Here is a 19,485-nt window from a genome sequence, read left to right as displayed (position 1 = left end):
TCCACACATACACACACACGGCACACGCATACAGCGCAACAATAACATCGGGCCCCAAAAAAAAGGGAAAAAAAGACGACGGACAAAAACTTCGTCGAGAATTGTAAAATACAAAAAAAAAACACATTCGAACGCGCTGGTTTGTTTTTTTTGCACGTGTAACTACGCCAAAAAAAGGGCAAAGGAATTAAGCAAAAAAAGAAGCAGAACTTCGCAGCAGCAACAACAACAGCGCCGCATATTTGCTTGTATGTGCAAGTGCAAGGCAAACATAAACAACGCGCGTGTGTGTGTGTACCACGAAAATATCGTATTAATCAAATGTATATATCATTTAATTAGTTTTTGTTTTTGCCATCATAATATGCCATAATATAGCGATCACCGAAATCCAAAGGCAATTCAAACTCTAAGAAGTTAGTTTCAAATACAGCCACACACAGCTTGGATCGTGTCCACAAACTCATAGTGAAAAGAACAAAATAGAAAAAAAAAATTGGACAAAATAATATCAACGAAAAAAAAAAACAGCACTGAATGTTAACCGGTAAAGATAGCGGTAAATTGCGAGGGAGAAGGACAACAACAACAACGACTGCAGAGGGGGCAAAAAGCAACAACAAAGTGCATCTTCCTTCTCCTGCTCCCCATCCTCTTCCTTATTTACTGTTATAATGGACACCATCTGTAGGTTGTGCTTCCAAACGGCAACGGTATGTTAACAAAAAAAAAGATATACACACATGTGATTTAGGTATATACATTTTGTTATTTCTATTGATTTTTCGTTGTTTTTTTTTTGGGGGAGTTTAAACAATTGAATTCGCGCTACTGTTATTGTGCGGGCGGTTTGTTGGCGCAAGGGGCGAGGGGTTGAAAAGCGCGCGCATTGTCCCCCTTTCCCACACACAAACACACACACAGAAATAAGAAATACACACACACATGCGACCCCAAACTATCGTGAACAATTTTTATTTTTAGCCAACTCAGCCCGAAGAGTTGTTCAAGCCGACAACTTGAAAAAATATTATTTTTACATTTTGCTTACGCTCGCCACTCGCTTTTCACTTTGACTCCTTTTCAACCTATTCCCCCAACAGCCCCCTGCCCCTCTTACCCCCTCCCGCCGCCCATGAACCGCACAAAAAGAAATACATAATAAAACAAAATGACAGAAATTGCGCCAAGGCAGCCAAAACCGCAGTGGCTGCGCGTTGATTTAGTGAGGGGGGATTACTATTGGGCATCTAAGGAGTGATCTTGTTTAAAAGTTAAAGTTCAGATCAGACATTTCATGGATTTTAGATTATTTTTTTTTTCAACAATTACTAGTTTAACGCTGCGGAGTAATCAAAAACGTACCCCTTTTTTTGTTGGCAACGCCTCTGCCGCGTTGCTGGCAGGCGGCTGCAAAGCAAAACAAAAAGCGAAAGAATAACAAAACGTTGTACCGAAGAAAAAAATAACATAAAATGAAAACAACAACAAGCTGCTGGTGCTGTTGTTATTGTAGTTTCTTTTCTTTCTTTTTAATTCTCCATGTGTGCGTGTGTGTATGTGTGTTTATCTTCTTGGCTGTTATTTCTAGTTGGCGGAAAAGAGAAAGGGCTAGTTGGAAATATGGGGAGGGGGGCTGTATGAAATAAGATTGAGCTGCCATAATAAATAAAGAGCATTATTGCGTTTTTTTTTGTCCAATTGGAAGCTCTCGCTAATCCTTTTGTCCTGTTCTCCCGTCCTACAGTTGTTCCAGGTGCCCGGCTATAGCATACCCACGTGCGTCCGCTGCTCGGAGCAGTTGACAAATAATTCCAACTTCCATCAGTCGGCGGCGGCCGCTGCCGCCGTCGCTGCCTCTGCCTCTGCCGCAGTCGCCGCCTCCGCAGCAGCGGCGGCCACCTCCTCGTCGACGGCCTCCTCGAGCGACAGCGACGCCATCGCGCAGCAGCAGCACCAGAACCCGCAGCAGCAGCATCAGAACTCGCAACAGCAACAACAGCAGCAGCAGCAGCAAATGCAATCATCCAGTTCTTCCGAGAACCTACAGTCGCAGGACGACTCCGAAGACGTAAGTCCTTTTCTAGGTATTGGGATGCCATAGTGGGGACAGTGTTGCAAAGGGCATAGCGAGTGATTGCATTGGCTGCCAGTGTTGGGAGAGGCATGGCAAGGCAGTGGCAGTTAATGCAGTGCTCCAAAGTGCTTATCAAAAACACATGAATAACTGATGGTCGTTGCTTCATATTTGCAAATGGAATATGAACGTCTTGATTTAAAATTTAAACCTAAGGTTGAGTGCTCTATTTTGTAGGAATCAAATCAATATAATTACCTATTCAAATATGAATGATCCCAAAAATGGCCAATTTAAATGTAATTACCGAGTTCACTGCAATCCCCTGTCGATGTATTACGATTGAAATTATGGGGGTTTGAAGAACCCGCTCTGCCGTTTTTAGAAGAGGACTTTGCTCCCCCGGGAGTTCGGCTCCTGCTCCTTTTGCTGCACTTGTTTATTATTGTTGTGCTATTTTCTCTTCATTTTCTTACGTTTCACTACTCCCCCACTCACAAAAGGCGCACATATACATATACATAAATACATACGGGCGCACTGCACATTCATAGCTGCTGCTTTTCTTCTTCGCTTCTTATTTCGCCGTTTCTTTGCATGTTCTTGTTGCCTTTCTTTTTCCATCATGCAACAGAGAATTGCAAAAAAAAAGTATAAATAAATGTAAGATTGCCCTACGACGACTGTTCAATACTCTATTTCAAAACTGCTTAGATACTATTTACTGCCATTGCTACTAATTATGCCAATAGCAATAGATTTAGTAAGGTACACTTATATTCCATGACACTGTTGACGAGGGTAGTGTTGGAAAGTTCTTTTGAAATATTGACAACATGCATGCATTGCAAACAGCTTAGAAAAGTGATGGGCGTGAGAGTATTTTCTATTCCACATGCTACATTTCGCACTGCTCATTTTCTTGTTTTCCTTTATATTTATATATATATATATGTATATAAACACATATATTTTGTGCTTCTTTTTCCATTAATATCTGCTATGTCGACGTCGACGTCGACGTAGAAGTCGACGCAGCTCGGCGTTTTTGTGCGCTGTGTAAGCGGAAAAAATTCATTTTCAGTTGGCGCTTTTGGTGTGTGGGTGTGCGTGGCACGCAGAAAAATAAATATAATAATAACAAAAAAAAAAATAAAATTGTGAAAATTATTAAATGTGACTCAAGTGATTCCGCAATAAACAAACTGAATTCGCACGGGAATTTGCAATCCGTTCTTTTGGCCGCCAGCTTGTTGAGCGTGAGTGGGAGTGGGAGGGCGATAGTGCCCCAGTGATGTCCACTTGGCTACTGGCTACCTAATCACCAGATCTATATGTATATGTGTAGTGCTTAGAAGGACAGGAAAAAGTATTTTTCTTTTTTTTGATAAGTTCTTAAAAGTACTATGGCATATCTACCATATATGCATATAAAACCTTTTGAATGGGAGAGCCTAGCAAGAGGCAAGCACTTTCAACTGATGCTCTATTTGTAACTTCAAGGTGGATCTAATATTCAACGAGGAGGGCTCCTGCCCGCTATGCAACAAAACGTTCTCGCGCAAATCCTCGCTCATGACGCACATACGAAATCACTCGGCGGAGCGTAAGTTTGTGTGCACCTACTGCCACAAAGGTGAGTCTATGTGCTGCTGCACATATAATCTAGTTCTTGACAAATCCTCGACACTTCGTCGCACCTCTTCCACTTGCAGGCTTCACGCAGGCGGCCAACTTGCGGAACCACGAACGCATCCACACGAACGATCGCCCATACCAGTGCGTGGACTGTGGCAAGACCTTCACGCAGATCACCAATCTGAACAATCACCGCCGGCTCCACACCGGAGAACGGCCCTTCGTCTGCAATGAACCGGAGTGCGGTCGCAGTTTCGCCCAGGTCAGTTCCATACAACCTTACAACCATTGATCCCTGTGATCTATAACTTGAAATGTTCTCGCATTGCAGGTGACGAACCTGAACAACCACATGAAGTCGCACCACAAGGTGCAGCAGTACTGCTGCAACGTGTGCAACAAGAAGTTCACGCAGGTGACCTCGCTGAACCAGCACCTGCAGGCGCACGCCGGGGTCACCGGCTACTACTGTCCGCGGTGTCCGGAGAAGAACTTCAAGCTGCAGTCGCAGCTGCACACGCACATGAAGACCCACGGCCTGGCCTTTCCGTACGAGTGCGACAAGTGTGACGAGAAGTTCCTGCAGCAGGCCCATCTCGATCAGCACCTCAAGATGCACGACGAGTTCAAGTTCAAGTGCGACATCTGCCCGAGCAGCTTCAACCAGGAGTCGCTGCTGAAGAAGCACGTGCAGCGCCATGTCGAGGGTCGCTACCTCTCTTGTCCGGTGGCCAATTGCGCCGAGTCCTTTGCGGTGCGCCAGCACCTCTCCAAGCACCTGCTCACCAACCACGCCCACCACGAACTGCCGCCTCCGAAGCGCTCCAAGAAGGCGGGGACGCAACAGCCGCTGGCAATGATCGGCCAGCCGTTGTCCCTGCAGCACACGACAGGGCAACGTAAGTGCACGCTTTCCACTCTTCCGCTAGTCCACTATTTACAAAGCTAATTGGTTTTTCGCTGCATATCCAGGTGGACGTCCGCCGAAGAACAAGAACAAGGCGACAACGCTGGCCGCCACGGCCATCAAGATCGAGATTAACGAATCGCTCCACAGCCAGCATATCAGCAATGTCAGTGGCCTGTCCATCCAACAGCAGATCAACCAGCACATGCAGCAGCAGGCGGCACAGCAGCAGGCACAACAACAGCAGCAGCAGCAGGCGGCGGCGGCGCAACAGCAACAGGCGCAGCAGCAGCAACTGCTGCATTTGCCGATGGGCCAGACGGTCAAGGCGCGTTTCATACCCACTAAGTAGGCTAGTTAAGGATGGAAAGAAGGTCTCTTTTAGCTTAAGCCCCCAACGATCAGCTGCTAAAGTCCCTGATTAGCATAGCCATAGCCAAAGTAGCATCACATTCAGCACATACACACGCAAACTATGATAGATATGGCGCGGATGTTTTGGAGTCTCTGCAGATCTCAAAATATTGTTGGGTGTCTGAAGTTGGTGAGACATACACTCTTTATACCCGTTACCAGTGGAGAAAAAGTGTATACAAAGTGGATATAAAGGCAGGCAGAAGAAAGCGTTTCCTATCCTATATTCTGGAGCAGATTCTGGAGATTGCTGGTCATGTCCGTCTGTCTGTCTGTATCTCCGTATGAACGCCACTAGCTTTTGAGTCCACTATGGAAATCATCAACTTTTCGTGTGTCAGAGAGTGGAGAACTAACAGAAGCCAATTATTTTGAAATCGGCAAAGGGACTGCCAAAACATCCCGAATTTAGAGTCGGCGGCAAGCTGCTGGTTCAGTTTGGTGTCTGTCTCCCACTTCCGGTTTTAAATTTTGAGCAGCCAAAGCAATAGAAGAACCAAATGTCCCCAGAATAAATTTACAAGAAAACAGCAGCAATGCATGACATCGAAAAAGGAAAAGCAGCACCAGATGGACAGACAAAAAAAAACACAACTGACTTATAATTATGCACATAACACCCACATCTATATATACATTATATTATAAAACATGAGATCGGGTTGAGAAATCTGTAACTTAAATCAAATTAAAATTTTATTTTAATGCAAAGGCACAGCGAAACGGAAAATATAATGTTGAAAAATCAGAAAGCAAATACAAATTACCTACAATTGATAGTAATTACGCATAGAGAAAAGTAACAAAACAAGAAGTGAAAAACAATTCGATTAAATTCGGTATGTATTTATGTTAGGCATTAGCTTAAGTGTTTTTATTTTTTTTTTTAATAAACCATTACAAAAAATCAACAAAGAAAAGAAACAACTCAAGGCTTTAACAAAAGTTTTCTTCTAAATAGGCACAGTTCTTATGTATTTGGGTTCTCAACTTTAGAAATCCAAGGCACAAAATTGGCGCAAGCGATCGGTTTTATATAATACATATATAGTTTATTTGCAAATACATTCCGTTTAAAAAAGATAATAAATTTACATTGAGCTTAGGCTAGACGAGCAGAAGCGATGAGGCCAACGAGAAACGATCAGCATGTCGGGAGCTCAATTCGAGATGAGTATATTTGGCTCGATGGAGTGCAGGACGTTGAATCCTTTGTGGAGGATGCAGGTGCGCTGAACGCCGCAGGCCACCAGAAAGTGCGAGAACTGCAAAATAGTGGATGACTTTAGTTAACAAGGAATATTTGCGCCAGAGGATGCCCCACCTCCACGGAGTGCTGATGAATGTTGCTCACGCAGACCACGATCTTGCCGCGGAGCTGCGCCTCCAGTTGGGGAACCTGCAGGGCCTCCAGTCGCTGTTCACCCAACTGGACGGTGGCGAAGGGAATGTTGATGCTATGCGGCACATGGACGCGTCCAAACTCCACCACACTGCGCAGATCGACGAGGGCCAGCTCCGCAGGCGAGTTGTCCAGCAGGAATTGCACATCCTTGGCGCTGATCCGGGGACACTGCTCCTGTTGCAGGTGCTTCAGCTCGACATCCGCCACGCCAATGTCCTGGGGAAAAGAACAACCTGTAATACAAGTCATGGTATGGTTTTTTTTTCGAGACTCACCAACGCCTGTGGCGGCTGAAGGCGCAGCGCGTGCTGGCGGTAAGTAATACTTTTCGGGGTGGCCTCGTACATCTTCTGGGACTCCAGAACACAGCCATCCATTACGATGTCCGGCAGGTCCGAGAAGAGCAGGATGCACTCGTTGAAGCCGGAGGTGAGCAGCGTGCTCCTCAGCTGGCGCAGTATGGCAATGCCAATGAACAGCGGATACGAACTGTCGCCCAACATAAGTTTATCCCACAAATGCAGGATCTTGTGCAGCGGGAAAACATCTGCAAGAAGAGCGAGTTGATATTAACGATATTAACTGGGAAACTATCAATGGCGCAGAGAGCAACTTACGCGAGAACATGGTGAGAAACCACGGTATGGCAAACAACTCGGGTATAAAGCTAATGCTGGCCAAATGCTGGGCGAGAAGCGGTTCGTGGAAGGCAGTCAGCTGGGAGAACTTGCTCAGGTACTCCTTGATAACCGCCGAATTATCCTTGAGAAAGAACCACTGCAGATACTTTGGAATGAACTTGAACAAGCTGAGGAAGGCCAACTCTATGGAAAGGCAAAGAGTTACAACCATGGAAACCTAAGAAAATCCAGCCTCACCTTCATTGTTATAGTTCAGATAGAGAAACGGCGCCGTCAGTGAGTCCAGTCCCTGCCAGTAGACGTACTGCGGATGGGCGGTGACCCAGGCCTTGAGCAGCCGCCTCAGCTTGCGGTGGCCATCCGGCGAGGAGAGCAGCTCATCGTACTGATGACAGCGTGGTATGTCCACCTCGATCTGCCGATCCGTGCTCGTAGACGTAAACTTGTCGATCTTTGCGTAACTGCCATTGGGCAGTACCTCCAGAAGGGCAGCCCAAATGGGACCCCTTAAGAGCGGCGGCACATCCACGGCTGCCTCGCGCTGCAGCTGCTCCGCCGTATGCGGATAGCCCTGGAGAAGGCGCGTAAACAGCCGCACGCGCTGGAACTGGTACTCGATGTCCTTTTCGCGTATCACCAGCGGCAGTTCCTGCAGTTCGCGGGCAAAGTGGGCGGGAAAGCGCGGCGAGTGGAGCAATGGAAAGTAGACTGCGGCGGGCAGGCCGCTGAGACGCTGGAGCAGCGCCTTCAGGCACAGCGGCACCACTCGATCGTCCATCAGCTGCGCCTGACTTCGTCCGGGGCAAACGCTGGCACCGCTGAGGCGTACGATTTGCGGCAGACCCAAAATGGGCGCCTCACTCCGGATGAGGCCCTCCTTTTTTAGCTCCGCCTGCACATCGCCGCCGGCCAGTTGCCACAGGTGGTAGATTTGCGACAACGGGCATCGCAGCAGCAGCGGTAAATGCTCGGTTTCTGGGCTCGAGGGCTGCATCTTCTGCTTCTTCAAATCCAATAGGACTTCTTCGAAAACCGGATGATCCAAGAGCTCCCAGGGCAGTGGTCTCCGTTTGGGCAGGACACTCAAACAGCTCTCCAGCAGCTGTCGCAGGCGCTGGTCCAGTTGCACATAGCGCTCGTGGCACTGGTGCTCGCGCGCTATCTTCTCCAGCACCCCGTTGCTCTTGCCGAAGGCCAGGATTTTCCTAACCACATTCGAGAGCTTTAGCTTGGGCCACAGCTCGATCTGCAGTATCGGCTCCACCATCACCAGGGCCAGCGACCAAACGTCGCTCTTCACATTGCCATTCAGGCCGAGCAGTCGTTCGGGTGCCATGTAGCGAATGTTGCCAATGGGAAAGGGCACATAGGCACCGCCCTTGGTCATGTGATGCAGCCCGTAGTTGAAGAGTTTCACCCGCTGGCCGTCGCTGGAGAGGAGAATGTGCTTGGGCTCCACATTGTGGGCCACCAGATGGTGTCGACTCAGGACGTTGATGCCGCACGCCACCTGGTAGAAGATCCTCAGGATCTGGGGAATGGCCAGCGGCGGATGGCGCATGGCGTAGTCCTCCAGGGACAGTCCTAGGTACTCCGAAACCACAATGGTGCGCTCTGGAAGTAAGAGGTATCGCGTTTTAACTATCAATTCGATGTGAGTAGTGCCAGTTGAATTAGTGGGTGTCATCGTGGATGATTCTGTGATCTTGGCATGTGGCAGATTAGTGGGAGTTTTGTAGGGTTTTTTAATGACATTAGGTTGCTTGCGAAGCGGATAATGAATTGGGATGGTGGGTGTTTCCGGATTCTGGCCGAATTAGACCGGATGTGTGGCTTTCCGGGAGCTGGCAACCCACCGTGCTTGCCGCGGATCACATCCAGGTACTGGCACAGGTGCTCGTCCTGCAGCTCCTTCAGTTTCTGGGCCCGCCCCAGGATCGCAATCGAGTTGGGCGTGAGGGGCAGTCCGTTGCTGCCGCAGACGTCGCCGGGATGCAGTTTCGCGAAGAAGGTGACCGCGCACAGGCGGCACTCCCTATCGCGCTCCCGCGTGGCCATGATGCGATCCCGATACGATTTCCAAATCACAGCAATTTCGCCGGATTCCACGCCAGCATCAGCAACAATTTGATCTCGTTTTTTTTTATTGCGAGCGGAATGCAAAAACAGCTGTTCACGTTGCCAGACTTCTGTGAGTGCAACGCCCCCAATTTGTTGGGCTGCCCTAAAGAAAGTATACACGTTCAAGTTTTTAAGCGTATAAATCCTCAGTTAAGGCGGTACTACTACGCCATCTATAACTCTAAAGTTATTGTTGTTTTCCTCAAATAGAGCAACAGTTGAGAGCGCATAGCTGCGAGGCGTTGCCAGAATTTTCAACAGCTGTTGTTAAAGTTGCTACCCTTAAAATGTTTTCTAATTACAAAAAGGCATCGTTTCAATGCATTCAATTTGTATAACATTTCAGATTTAGTAGCTGAAAACAAGTATTAATGGGTTAAAAACGCCACCTCTGGCAGCTCAGTGCGAACTGCAGTGAAAAGCTCCTTCGGTCGTTTTGCAGCACCAATCGTTTGTTATCGCCTATCGGCTATCGCTTGTTTTGTTGCCGCCTTGTTGTTGCTTCCGTGTGTTGTTGCTATTGGTATAGCAATTTTGTTTTTATTGCGCACTCGAAATTGTTTTGTTATTTGCTGGCGATACGATGCGAAAAACGCTCTTCAGATGGTGCGAAATTCGGTTTAGTCCAAGCTAGTCGCTCGTCGCGCGTTAATGTAAATGCAAATGTGTGTGTATGCTTGCGATCGCAGTCGTAAGTAACTGTTGAATGCAATTTGGCAATTGCAGTTGCAACTTAGCAAACGGCAAGCTTTGTGAATGAGAAGCGCATTAAGAACTAAAAGCAAGCCAATTAACAGCCAGCCACTAAGAAATGTCGCTTTTTGTGGAGTATACGGAGCCGATGTGGCGCCATCTGAATATGCGCGCGCTGTCCGTCGACCAGTTTTACCTGTACCTGCACTCGGAGTTCAGCAGCCAGACCCACCTGTACTCGCTGTCCGATGAATGCTACACGGTAGGCAATAAACTTACTGCTGCTGCCCCATGCACATAATCATCGCAACGTCGCGCAATCGGTTTCCCTTTCAATTGGCCCACTGATGCGATTTTAATTGTATTCTTTGCCGTTTTTAATTCGCAGTGTCCGTACACCAAAGTGAAAGCTCTGCCCGCTGCCGACGTCGCTGCCGGCGTCGCTAAACCGTTACGTTTGAGTTCGGCGTTTTCGCTGAATTTCAAAATATTCGAACACGATCACGGTCACTATGCTTACGACAATGTGTGAGTATCACTGTACAGTGGACACTCGTGCAGTTAAGCTTAAGTACTTAAGGATTGGAAGTAGGTTGGCTGTAGGCGATTGCCACTGTCCAGCTTGTGATTTGCATACATATGTGCACACATATGTGTTAACTAGTTTAAGCGCAACTGCTTAGCAATGCAATTGCAATTGCACCTGTTCTTTTCAAGTTTAGTGACCAATGTGACTTGAATCGATTTCCCCGCAGCTCGTCCCTCTGTTGGCTGCGTCGCAGCGATCTACAGGAATTCGGCGTCTACAACCTGACCCTCCAAGCGAATGGCACCTGTGCCTTTGCCGTGGACAAGCCGGGCGTACCAATTAATTACGGTGAGTGCTGCGGTAATCCGCAAGTGCCACTCCAGATACATATTGCTTATCGATAATTCTATTATCCCCACCGCAGCTTTCATTGCCGTTTTCGTGCTGGTTGCCGCCCTGCTAATCGCCCTCAAGCTGGTGAGCTGCGCCTGGCGTTGCTATCGCTATGACGAGGCCACCGCCGCCGCCAACAGCATCGGCGAAGCCGCCACCAAAGCCACACAGAGGAAGCGCCTCCGGAGCCTGGACACCTTCCGCGGGTAACTGGGCCTAGGAATGGGAAACTACTCAGATCCAAGCTCAAATATATTTATCCTCACAGCCTTTCGATTGTTCTGATGATCTTCGTAAACAGCGGTGGCGGTGGCTACGCCTGGATCGAGCATGCGGCCTGGAACGGACTGCACTTGGCTGACGTGGTCTTCCCCTCGTTCCTCTGGATCATGGGCGTCTGCATACCGCTCTCCGTCAAATCGCAACTTTCCCGTGGTAGCAGCAAGGCGAGGATTTGTCTGCGCATACTGTGGCGATCGATAAAGCTCTTCGTCATTGGCCTGTGCCTCAACTCGATGAGTGGGCCGAATCTGGAGCAACTGCGTTTCATGGGCGTGCTGCAGCGATTCGGAGTGGCTTACCTGGTAGTTGGCGTTCTGCATACGTTGTGCTGTCGCAGGGAGCCCATTAGTCCGCAGAGATTATGGCAGCGTGCCGTCCACGATGTGTGCCTGTTCAGCGGAGAGTTGGCTGTGCTGCTGGCCCTGGTGGCCACCTATTTGGGCCTGACCTACGGCCTACGCGTGCCCGGTTGTCCGCGCGGCTATCTGGGACCGGGCGGCAAACACGATTACAATGCCCATCCAAACTGCATTGGTGGTGCGGCGGGCTATGTGGACCTACAGGTGCTGGGCAACGCGCACATCTACCAGCATCCCACGGCCAAGTACGTCTACGACTCGACAGCATTCGACCCAGAGGGTATATTCGGTGAGTGGTTTGCTGCAGAGGGGCTAGTTAGCGACCCGACTAATCTAATATTAAACCAATTGCAGGCTGCATCCTGAGCGTTGTGCAGGTGCTACTCGGAGCCTTTGCGGGCGTTACCCTGCTGGTACATCCCAACTGGCAGTCGAGAATCCGTCGCTGGACGTTCCTTGCCATTCTGCTGGGCCTCATTGGCGGTGCTTTGTGCGGATTCTCGCGTGAGGGTGGCGCCATTCCCGTGAACAAGAACCTCTGGTCGCTGTCCTTCGTCTGCGTCACGGTCAGCTTGGCCCTGTTGATCCTCTCGCTTCTGTACTACTTCATCGACGTGCGGGAGACGTGGAGCTGGTCGGGCTATCCCTTCACCGAATGCGGCATGAACGCCATTGTTATGTACGTGGGGCATTCCGTGCTGCACAAAATGCTGCCCTGGCACTGGCGAATCGGCGAGATGAACACGCACTTCATGCTCCTGCTGGAGGCCACGTGGAACACCCTGGTCTGGGTGGGCATCGCACTGTATCTGGACGCGCAGGAGTTCTACTACAGCGTGTAGGGCGACAAGAATAACCATATGCACAATTCAATTGCCAAATAAATTAGAAACTATGCTATCATAGCACAAAGACCATGAGAGATGTTTAGTGTTTGTGCAGTAATTCCGAATTTTGTTCGCTGTACGAACGCAAATCAATATCAATAAAAGTAAATATAAATCTGACCAAGATAAAGACACTGTGGCTTATTTTCAAATATTTTATTTGTATTTAGTTTTAAAAAAACATGTTCTCGTAACACACAAATAGTGGTTTTTGTTTGTGCAGGCATTCCTAAGGCTACAATTTGTATGGTTTTGGGTGGATTCATTCGCTCCATCCGCCGGCTATGATCTTCCAGCGGCGGTGGGTGTGAGCGAACTTGGCGTTCAACTACAGACTACTAGGGTACTGAAACTACTACACGTCCAACTAGTAAGTTGATTGGTTTTAAAAATGCTCCCCGGCCTGCGATCCGCTTTATCCCGCTTAACATGGTAACTCACGAACTGCTGACGATGACTAAGTTGGGCAATTGGACAGAAACAAGTCGTTAGGCTGGCTTAAATCGTATTTACATAAACTAACGTCTAGGTTTGGGTGTTCCTTGAAATGTTAAGTATTACGGTAGACTGATATGGGAGCTGCGGCTTCGGTTGAGTATTCTACAAAGAAATGCTTGTAGGAGTAGGATGGATACAAGTATTATGTACACGATGAACTGCTAGGGGGCACATCTCAGAATAAATATGAGGCAGCCCTTCTTTGAACGTTGAGATAAAAATAATAAAAGGTACAAAAAAAATAAATATATATATATATATGTATGCATATATATATATATATAAATAAGGAAGGGAGCTTGGCTTTCTGGCGCCGTTAAATAGCTTAGTTTATAACAAACGTAACAGGGAGTCATTCCCTGCGAGACGCTAGGCATCTCCTATCTATCTCTCTCTCTTTCGTATTCAATCGCTTATGCGATTTTGGCTTCTGGAGGAGGTGGAACAGGTGGCTCCGCCGTCAGAGTCGCGGTTGCCGTCGCCGAGGTTGCCGCTGGTCCCACAAATTTTGCTGGCTTCAGCAGAATAAACTTGGGATTTTGCACCGCCACCTTTTTGCCCACCGATGACGGAGTTATGGTCACCGTGCTGGGCGCAATGGCGTTCATGGCAGCTGTTTGATTGCTGGCTGCCAACGAGGAGGCTGGCACTATGGTGGTCACCCCGTTCTCATGTTGAATGCTGCTGGCGCTATTGAATATAGCACGCATTTTATTGCAATTGCCCTGAGATCCGCCAAGTACGTTGATTTTGAGTGGGGCTGCTGCTACCGATGGAGCTCCTGCTCCGGCTTCTCTTTGCTGCACAATACGTGCCGTAAACTCGTTGCCCGCCAGCACCAGATTCTGAGGCTGTCCCGCCAGAGGCAGGCCGCTGGCAAGGATTAGCTGCATGCCACCCGTGGCTCCGCGCAGTTTCCACTCGTCCTGCTGAATAGATCGAATATAGAAATTAGTCAAAAACTGTGCAGATATCATGTCAATGGGAAACACCTACCGTTGGTGGGCTAACCGACTTGCGCTCCAGCACATGCTCATCGAATCCCGAATCCGAGGAGTTGTCGTTGAACTTGGTGGCCACCGAGGACGAGGTGGAGCAGTTGGACAAGGAGGACAGCGACGAGGGCGAGGCAGCGCCCACGGAAACCACTTGAGCCTGCGACTGTGGCTGTGATTGTGCTTGTGTTTGGCCGGTGGGCTTGAGGATCAGCGACAGATTGGAATGTGGCTTCGGCGACAGTGGCTGGCCGTTCGTTTCAGTCTTGCTCATTGGAATTGGACTTATGCTATGGATATCACCTTGCGGAAATGACTCCGATTGTCGCTTGCAGAACAAATGATGCTTCTTGAGTGGTCCAATCTTTGGCCCCTGGCTTTGAACTTGAGTGGTGAGTGACGATGGATTGGGAGTGGGTGTGTCATTCATCGCCTCCGCCTGCTGCTGCTCGAGAAGATGTTTCTGCTGTTGCTGCTGCTGCAGCTGAAGCTGCATCTGCTGGTGGCGTAGGCGCTGGTGCTTCTCACACGGTTTGTACAGCTCCGGATCGATGATGTAGCAACTGCTGCCGAGGGATAGGCTCTGGAAGACCACACCGCAACAGACCTCCAGGCGAACGAGATCACTTTCTTCGAAAAAGGGCACGTTGTCGACGGCCCTACGATTTTTTTGTGGCGCCAGCTGACGGCGTCGGTTGCTGCCAGTTAGCTTCGGACGTTTGTTGGCCTCCGAGTCGTTGGACGTGGCCAGAGCAGCAGCCGCCGTTCGCTTGCGCGTTTGATATGGTGCATTTCCCGGCATCTGCTCATCATCGTAGCTCTCGTTCGAATCGCTGGGCTGATGATCGGAGGTAGGTGAGGTGCTGCTGGGTCGATTGATAGCACTGGACGATGATGATGAAGATGATGATGCTGCTGCTTCAGTCGCCGCTGTGACCTTGCCCTTGCGGTTCTTCTTGAAGATCTTGGCGAACTTCTCGGGCAGGAATGAGTTGCCACTGCCATTGGCGGCCCTGCTCTCCGCGTCTGCGTTGTCACGCTTCTTTTGTTTGGCCATGGACTTGGTGCCGGGTCCAGCACGAGCATCCACCACCTGTCATGTGAGAGAGAGGATTAGTTTTACTCATTGCTACTATATGGTTTATATGTGGAATACTTACATGACCCCAGTGACGCTTGCTACCGACAGGCAGTCGCTTGTAGCGCTTGACCAGAAGGACGCAGGCGTTGCAGATTTCGCCATTTCGCGGCTCGTGGAGATTGAAGCACTGCATCGACTCCTTTTCATACTTCCGGGAGGCGGTGAATCGCGAGCTGCTCGATTTGGCCCGGCAAATGCAACATCCATCCGCAGAGCGGTAAACGCGCGGCTTGTGGAAATTGAACATGGCTTTGCTTATGACTGTGTTTCTGGGATATTTGGGTTTTCAATTTCCGGTGGAGATTTCACAAGTGTTGCGATGACGTATTTTGTTTGTTTGACGCTTATAATGTTTTGTGCTTTGTTGGCTTGATTTAAATTGATGTTTGTTCTCTATTTTTGAAAATTTATGTTTCTGTGTTTGGTGTGTGCTGCGGCGGTGTTCACTGTAGTTGTGCTAGTGTTATTTGTGCGCGGTCATTCCCTTTGCATCCGTTGTTTTGAGCACGTGCATTGCCAACATCCATTGCCCAGGCTTCACTGTAGCTGGCTGCATTTGTGCTGAAAAGTAAAAATGCAAAATGAGCGAATGTTGGGTAATTTTCAAACATCATGTTTTGTCTAACGATAGTATTGCAACTAGGTTCAGTCTCAAATTTAAATTCTGAACAGCTGTTGGAACAGTGTTGATAAGGGGCTAAACTAACAACATGTAAATGCATATGTATGCTTCAAGTTCACGATAAAAATGCCATGAAAAAACCACAGACCCAAACGAATAAAATGTTGAAACATTTTGAATTTTCGCCATATTAAGCGCGGCGGAGCAATAACAAATGATAATGCTTGCATATCTTATCAGCTGAGCGTAGCAAGTGGTTTGGGTTTATTTCCAGGGCAGTGCTAATTAAATTTAGCGAACTTGTTTTACATACACAGACCATAAAAAGGCAGCGGCAGAAACAACACAAACAAAAACGGGGGATCAATGGGGGGTGTGCGAGCGAGATAGCCAGCTAAGCCACGCGCGCGCCTCACACACACAAACGCAACATTTTTTGTGTTGCCTGGCAATACTTCACATATGCGCATTACACATACATATGCATATGCTTAGCTCTGTGTTCGCGAGGCTGCGAGTGCAACTTTTTGGCTGTATTTCTGCGGGGAAGGGCGGTGGGCAGGGGGATTCGATAAACAAAGTGCTTAAAGGTACACTTTAAATCGCGTTCTTTCGCTGCATTTGCAGTAGTATTCGTATTACTACTACCCCCCCTTTCACTCGCCGCGCGCAAGAAGAAGAAAACGAGAGCCGCTGTTTCTGCTGCTTCTTCTTCTTCCAGGTGCGTTGAAATTTATATTTCTTTATTTCGTTTTCTTGCGTTTTTTGGGGACACTGATTTTTTTCCACTTAAAAAGCCACTTTCGTTGCATTTGCGAGTATGCGTGTGTGTTCATTTTATGCACCGGCTGTATGCACATACATATACACGCACGTACTTGTCTCGCAATTCACTTCAAAATTTGTTTCAAAATGAAGTACAAATGCGGCTAAATTCTCCGTCCTTTCTATTATTAGCACGTTATGCCATTTATTTATTTCAATTTACCTTTAATAAACACACACTTTTATTGCTATTTTATTAGCGTTTCAAGTCAGAGCACTCTTTTCTAGTTTTTGTTTCAAAGTTGAAGGAAAGCGGCGGAGAAAAACGAAAACGCGTCTGCACGCGAGAAACACAAAGGCAAATTGACGAAACTGACGAAAATCGACGCATGTACGAAATGGTGTACAAAGCGAATGCAGTGATAACGCGAGCAGCTGAGCATCGCCGTCTCGCTCGCGCGCATGCGGTGCGTGTGTGTACGTGAGAATGCGCGCAGCAAAGGCAACGGCAAAAAATTCCGGTTGTGAAAAAGGGAGAAAGAAAAAAGCGTTTGTTACAATCAGGGGCGTTACAAACGGGGGCTCGTAGTGCCAATGAATGTTATGCAAGGCTATATTATTCAGTCATTCTCGGAATCAGCAAAGAAATAATTAGCAAAAGGGAATATTGCATAGGATAAAGCCCCTGAAAATGAAATCGCAATACGCCACTGTTCACAACAGAAGCAAAAGTTCGCAGCCGGTAGGGTTGCCACCTGATTGTCAACAGCAACAACAAAAACATGCGAATTAAGCAACACATATGAATGTTGATATGCAGAATATACAGCGCAGCAATTATAACACGCTCTTTTGTTGATATTCTTTGTTTGCACTGCGAGTGATAAAGATAAAGCTGAAAACGTGCCGCGCAGCTGTTGTGGCTTTTCATATCTATTTTTAGCGTTTTTATTGCAGCACAGCACCCACACGCTTTTGTGTCGCTCTTCTCCCCCCATTTGATCTTATTTTCTTTTCATCGTAGTATTTTTGTAATACGTGACCAGAGACGCATAGCATAGGAAGTGGCAACTCTGCTGCGCGGTGCTTTACAACACTGTAAGTGTTCTGCTCAATGTTGTTGCTGCTACGCTTGCATTCTTCACCGCCTCTGCTTCTTCTTTTACTTCATTCGGCGAAAGTGGCCCAAAAAAAAAAAAAACAACGAACAAAATGAGGCCCCAACATGTTTTACATTTACAGATGCACACCAGTGTGTGCGTAAGGCGGTCTACGTGCCGAATTAAAGCAACAAAAAAAGGCCCGGAATAAACTAGGTCGCTGACTGTTGTTGTTGCAATCAAAACAAATTGCAAGCCGCAAATGTGTGTAAATGGAATTGTAAGTGAGTGTGGCTGTGTGCGTGCAAGCGACGCCTGCGGTTGCTTCTCCTTGTTCGCCTGCCGCTTCCTCTTCTACGTCTTGAAAAACAACAAACTGTACTCAAGCGAAATTGAGCGTGAAAAAAGAACAAATTCGCAGATAGATATAGTATTTAAAAATGGGCATTTCACAGCGGCTGACCTTGTTTTCATTTGCGCCTACAAGCAACGGAAAGTGAAAGACTCTGATTGGAATTCTCATAAGAATGTGAAACAGGTTGCGCATACATAACGGTATATGCACACACACACAGAGACCAGAGGCGTAATAGCATGGCAAAAACAAGAAAAAGCCGGAAAAAGAAAGTAAAAAGGCAGAAAATGTTAAACTTATATTTCTAGAGCGAGAGAGAGAGGGACGTGGAGAGCGAATGTTAAGTAATAGATTTGCAGAGAAAGCGCGCGCAAAAGATACAAGAAATAAAACACCTTTGCCTGTATTGTGTGCTACTTATAGATGGTCCTACTTTTTCATGTTTTCCGCACAACTGCCGGGGTTTTTTGCGCTGCTTTTGACATTGGAAGAGTTCAAGCGGCTTTTGTTTTACGAATTCCATTTAAACTGAATTTCGATCAGCGAAGGTCAACAGCAAAACAAAATGAAGCCGACTGCACGCACACCAACTCAACATTTACACAGATACATTCACCGCATTAACTTGTCGTCTTATGTTTGATCGTCAAATATGTTCCTTGTATATATCAAATATCACTTGCAATCTTTACCTTTATAGCGCCGGTCGTTATAATAACTCTCAATTATCACCCTTTGTTTTCACGTTAAACTCTACTTTATCGTTCCTTTTTGCTTTTGATTTCCACTAACATCGACTTAACATGAGCGTTGGTTGGCTGCTAGTGACTGCCTGTTAGCACCTGTTATCGATTAATGCTGTTAGCGGTACAGCTACTTAACAGAAAGAATATTTTATTTCGTATGTTGTTAAAATATACTGCATACAGCTAGCTGGTCAATTTTAATATGAAATTAGTTAATTTTCGTTAATATCTTTTAAATTTTTTTGCTATATGATTAAGTATATTTGTTGGTTTTATATACATCTTAATTAACCTCACCCAACCAATTTTCGAAATTATCCTAAAGCTCCACAAAAAAAATACAAATTTTACAGCCAATATGCACAAAAATCATATGAAAATAAACCCATTTTCAGTGCTCCTACAAAAAAGATATATTAATATTATGAACTGTAATTAAAAAGTACTGAATAAAGCTAGCTGGTCATAATTTAATATGGAATTAGTTAATTTTTGTAAATATATTTAAATTTTGGTGCATATGATTAATTATATTTGTTGGTTTTATATACATCTTAATTAACCTCACCCAACAAATTTTTGAAGTTATCCTGAAGTTCCACAAAAAAATACAAGTTTTACAGCAAATATGCATAAAAATCATATGAAAATAAACCCATTTTCAGTGCTCCTACAAAAAAGATATTTTAATATTTTGAACTGTAAGTAAAAAATACTGAATAAAGCTAGCTGGTCATATTTTAAGTTCCACGAAAAAACACAAATATTTGCTGTAAAATTTGTGTTTTTTCGTGGAACTCGTGCATAAAAATCATATGAAAATAAACCCATTTTTAGTGATCATTTAAAAAAGTTATTATAATATTACGAGCTTTAGGCCAAGAATGCTAGTGCTCATGTCAATTATGAGTTTCTCT

The 19,485-nt window shown here is 46.7% G+C and overlaps 4 protein-coding genes across 7 annotated transcripts; 2 read left to right on the top strand and 2 right to left on the bottom strand.

Moving 5' to 3' along the window:
- Nucleotides 1-6: 6 nt before the first annotated feature.
- LOC6524188 (gastrula zinc finger protein XlCGF8.2DB) lies at nt 7-5,799 on the top strand. 2 transcript variants are annotated; one of them, XM_002100015.4, is made up of 6 exons: nt 7-713; nt 1,748-2,071; nt 3,581-3,713; nt 3,793-3,977; nt 4,047-4,614; nt 4,688-5,799. In XM_002100015.4, exons 1-6 carry the CDS (start codon nt 675-677, stop codon nt 4,972-4,974), a joined length of 1,536 nt encoding a protein of 511 aa, XP_002100051.1. In that variant the 5' UTR covers nt 7-674; the 3' UTR covers nt 4,975-5,799. The 2 variants fall into 2 exon arrangements, with proteins under 2 accessions (XP_002100051.1, XP_015045558.1); XM_015190072.3 differs by lacking the exons at nt 7-713; nt 1,748-2,071 and adding an exon at nt 3,176-3,336.
- A 263-nt stretch (nt 5,800-6,062) lies between these two features.
- Nucleotides 6,063-9,382, bottom strand: LOC6524187 (TBC domain-containing protein kinase-like protein). Its single transcript, XM_002100014.4, has 6 exons — nt 8,939-9,382; nt 7,320-8,696; nt 7,059-7,265; nt 6,717-6,988; nt 6,361-6,657; nt 6,063-6,301 (listed from the first exon to the last, which is right to left on the bottom strand). Exons 1-6 carry the CDS (start codon nt 9,138-9,140, stop codon nt 6,197-6,199), a joined length of 2,460 nt encoding a protein of 819 aa, XP_002100050.1. The 5' UTR covers nt 9,141-9,382; the 3' UTR covers nt 6,063-6,196.
- Nucleotides 9,383-9,701: 319 nt separating this feature from the next.
- On the top strand, nt 9,702-12,476 carry LOC6524186 (heparan-alpha-glucosaminide N-acetyltransferase). The gene is made up of 6 exons (XM_002100013.4): nt 9,702-10,158; nt 10,285-10,424; nt 10,652-10,773; nt 10,850-11,024; nt 11,087-11,748; nt 11,814-12,476. Exons 1-6 carry the CDS (start codon nt 10,015-10,017, stop codon nt 12,299-12,301), a joined length of 1,731 nt encoding a protein of 576 aa, XP_002100049.1. The 5' UTR covers nt 9,702-10,014; the 3' UTR covers nt 12,302-12,476.
- Nucleotides 12,477-12,487: 11 nt separating this feature from the next.
- On the bottom strand, nt 12,488-18,662 carry LOC6524185. 3 transcript variants are annotated; one of them, XM_015190071.3, is made up of 4 exons: nt 18,515-18,662; nt 15,000-15,541; nt 13,841-14,932; nt 12,488-13,773 (listed from the first exon to the last, which is right to left on the bottom strand). In XM_015190071.3, the coding sequence occupies exons 2-4, from the start codon at nt 15,225-15,227 to the stop codon at nt 13,258-13,260; spliced, it is 1,836 nt and encodes a 611-aa protein (XP_015045557.1). In that variant the 5' UTR covers nt 15,228-15,541; nt 18,515-18,662; the 3' UTR covers nt 12,488-13,257. The 3 variants fall into 3 exon arrangements, with proteins under 3 accessions (XP_015045557.1, XP_015045556.1, XP_002100048.1); XM_015190070.3 differs by lacking the exon at nt 18,515-18,662 and adding an exon at nt 16,591-16,743; XM_002100012.4 differs by lacking the exon at nt 18,515-18,662 and adding an exon at nt 16,591-16,743 and having other exon boundaries at nt 12,488-13,770.
- Nucleotides 18,663-19,485: the final 823 nt, after the last annotated feature.

This window comes from Drosophila yakuba, chromosome X (assembly GCF_016746365.2).
Source record: "Drosophila yakuba strain Tai18E2 chromosome X, Prin_Dyak_Tai18E2_2.1, whole genome shotgun sequence".
Classification (NCBI taxonomy): Eukaryota; Metazoa; Arthropoda; class Insecta; order Diptera; family Drosophilidae; genus Drosophila; species Drosophila yakuba.
Note: the sequence above shows the minus strand (reverse complement) of the source record. Positions and strands in the feature narration are given on the sequence as shown.

What these genes read in the sequence shown, in the direction of transcription:
- LOC6524188 (XM_002100015.4), top strand. Translation starts at nt 675, where the DNA reads ATGGACACCATCTGTAGGTTGTGCTTCCAAACGGCAACG. An exon ending in CGCAGGACGACTCCGAAGAC is followed by an intron (nt 2,072 to 3,580) that starts GTAAGTCCTTTT and finishes TGTAACTTCAAG; the next exon opens with GTGGATCTAATATTCAACGA. An exon ending in GCGGTCGCAGTTTCGCCCAG is followed by an intron (nt 3,978 to 4,046) that starts GTCAGTTCCATA and finishes CTCGCATTGCAG; the next exon opens with GTGACGAACCTGAACAACCA.
- LOC6524187 (XM_002100014.4), bottom strand. Translation starts at nt 9,140, where the DNA reads ATGGCCACGCGGGAGCGCGATAGGGAGTGCCGCCTGTGCGCGGTCACC. An exon ending in TGTGATCCGCGGCAAGCACG is followed by an intron (nt 8,697 to 8,938) that starts GTGGGTTGCCAG and finishes TCTTACTTCCAG; the next exon opens with AGCGCACCATTGTGGTTTCG. An exon ending in GTTTCTCACCATGTTCTCGC is followed by an intron (nt 6,989 to 7,058) that starts GTAAGTTGCTCT and finishes CTCTTCTTGCAG; the next exon opens with ATGTTTTCCCGCTGCACAAG.
- LOC6524186 (XM_002100013.4), top strand. Translation starts at nt 10,015, where the DNA reads ATGTCGCTTTTTGTGGAGTATACGGAGCCGATGTGGCGCCATCTGAAT. An exon ending in AGCCTGGACACCTTCCGCGG is followed by an intron (nt 11,025 to 11,086) that starts GTAACTGGGCCT and finishes TTATCCTCACAG; the next exon opens with CCTTTCGATTGTTCTGATGA. An exon ending in CGACCCAGAGGGTATATTCG is followed by an intron (nt 11,749 to 11,813) that starts GTGAGTGGTTTG and finishes AACCAATTGCAG; the next exon opens with GCTGCATCCTGAGCGTTGTG.
- LOC6524185 (XM_015190071.3), bottom strand. Translation starts at nt 15,227, where the DNA reads ATGTTCAATTTCCACAAGCCGCGCGTTTACCGCTCTGCGGATGGATGT. An exon ending in GCAAGCGTCACTGGGGTCAT is followed by an intron (nt 14,933 to 14,999) that starts GTAAGTATTCCA and finishes CTCACATGACAG; the next exon opens with GTGGTGGATGCTCGTGCTGG. An exon ending in AGTCGGTTAGCCCACCAACG is followed by an intron (nt 13,774 to 13,840) that starts GTAGGTGTTTCC and finishes CGATCTATTCAG; the next exon opens with CAGGACGAGTGGAAACTGCG.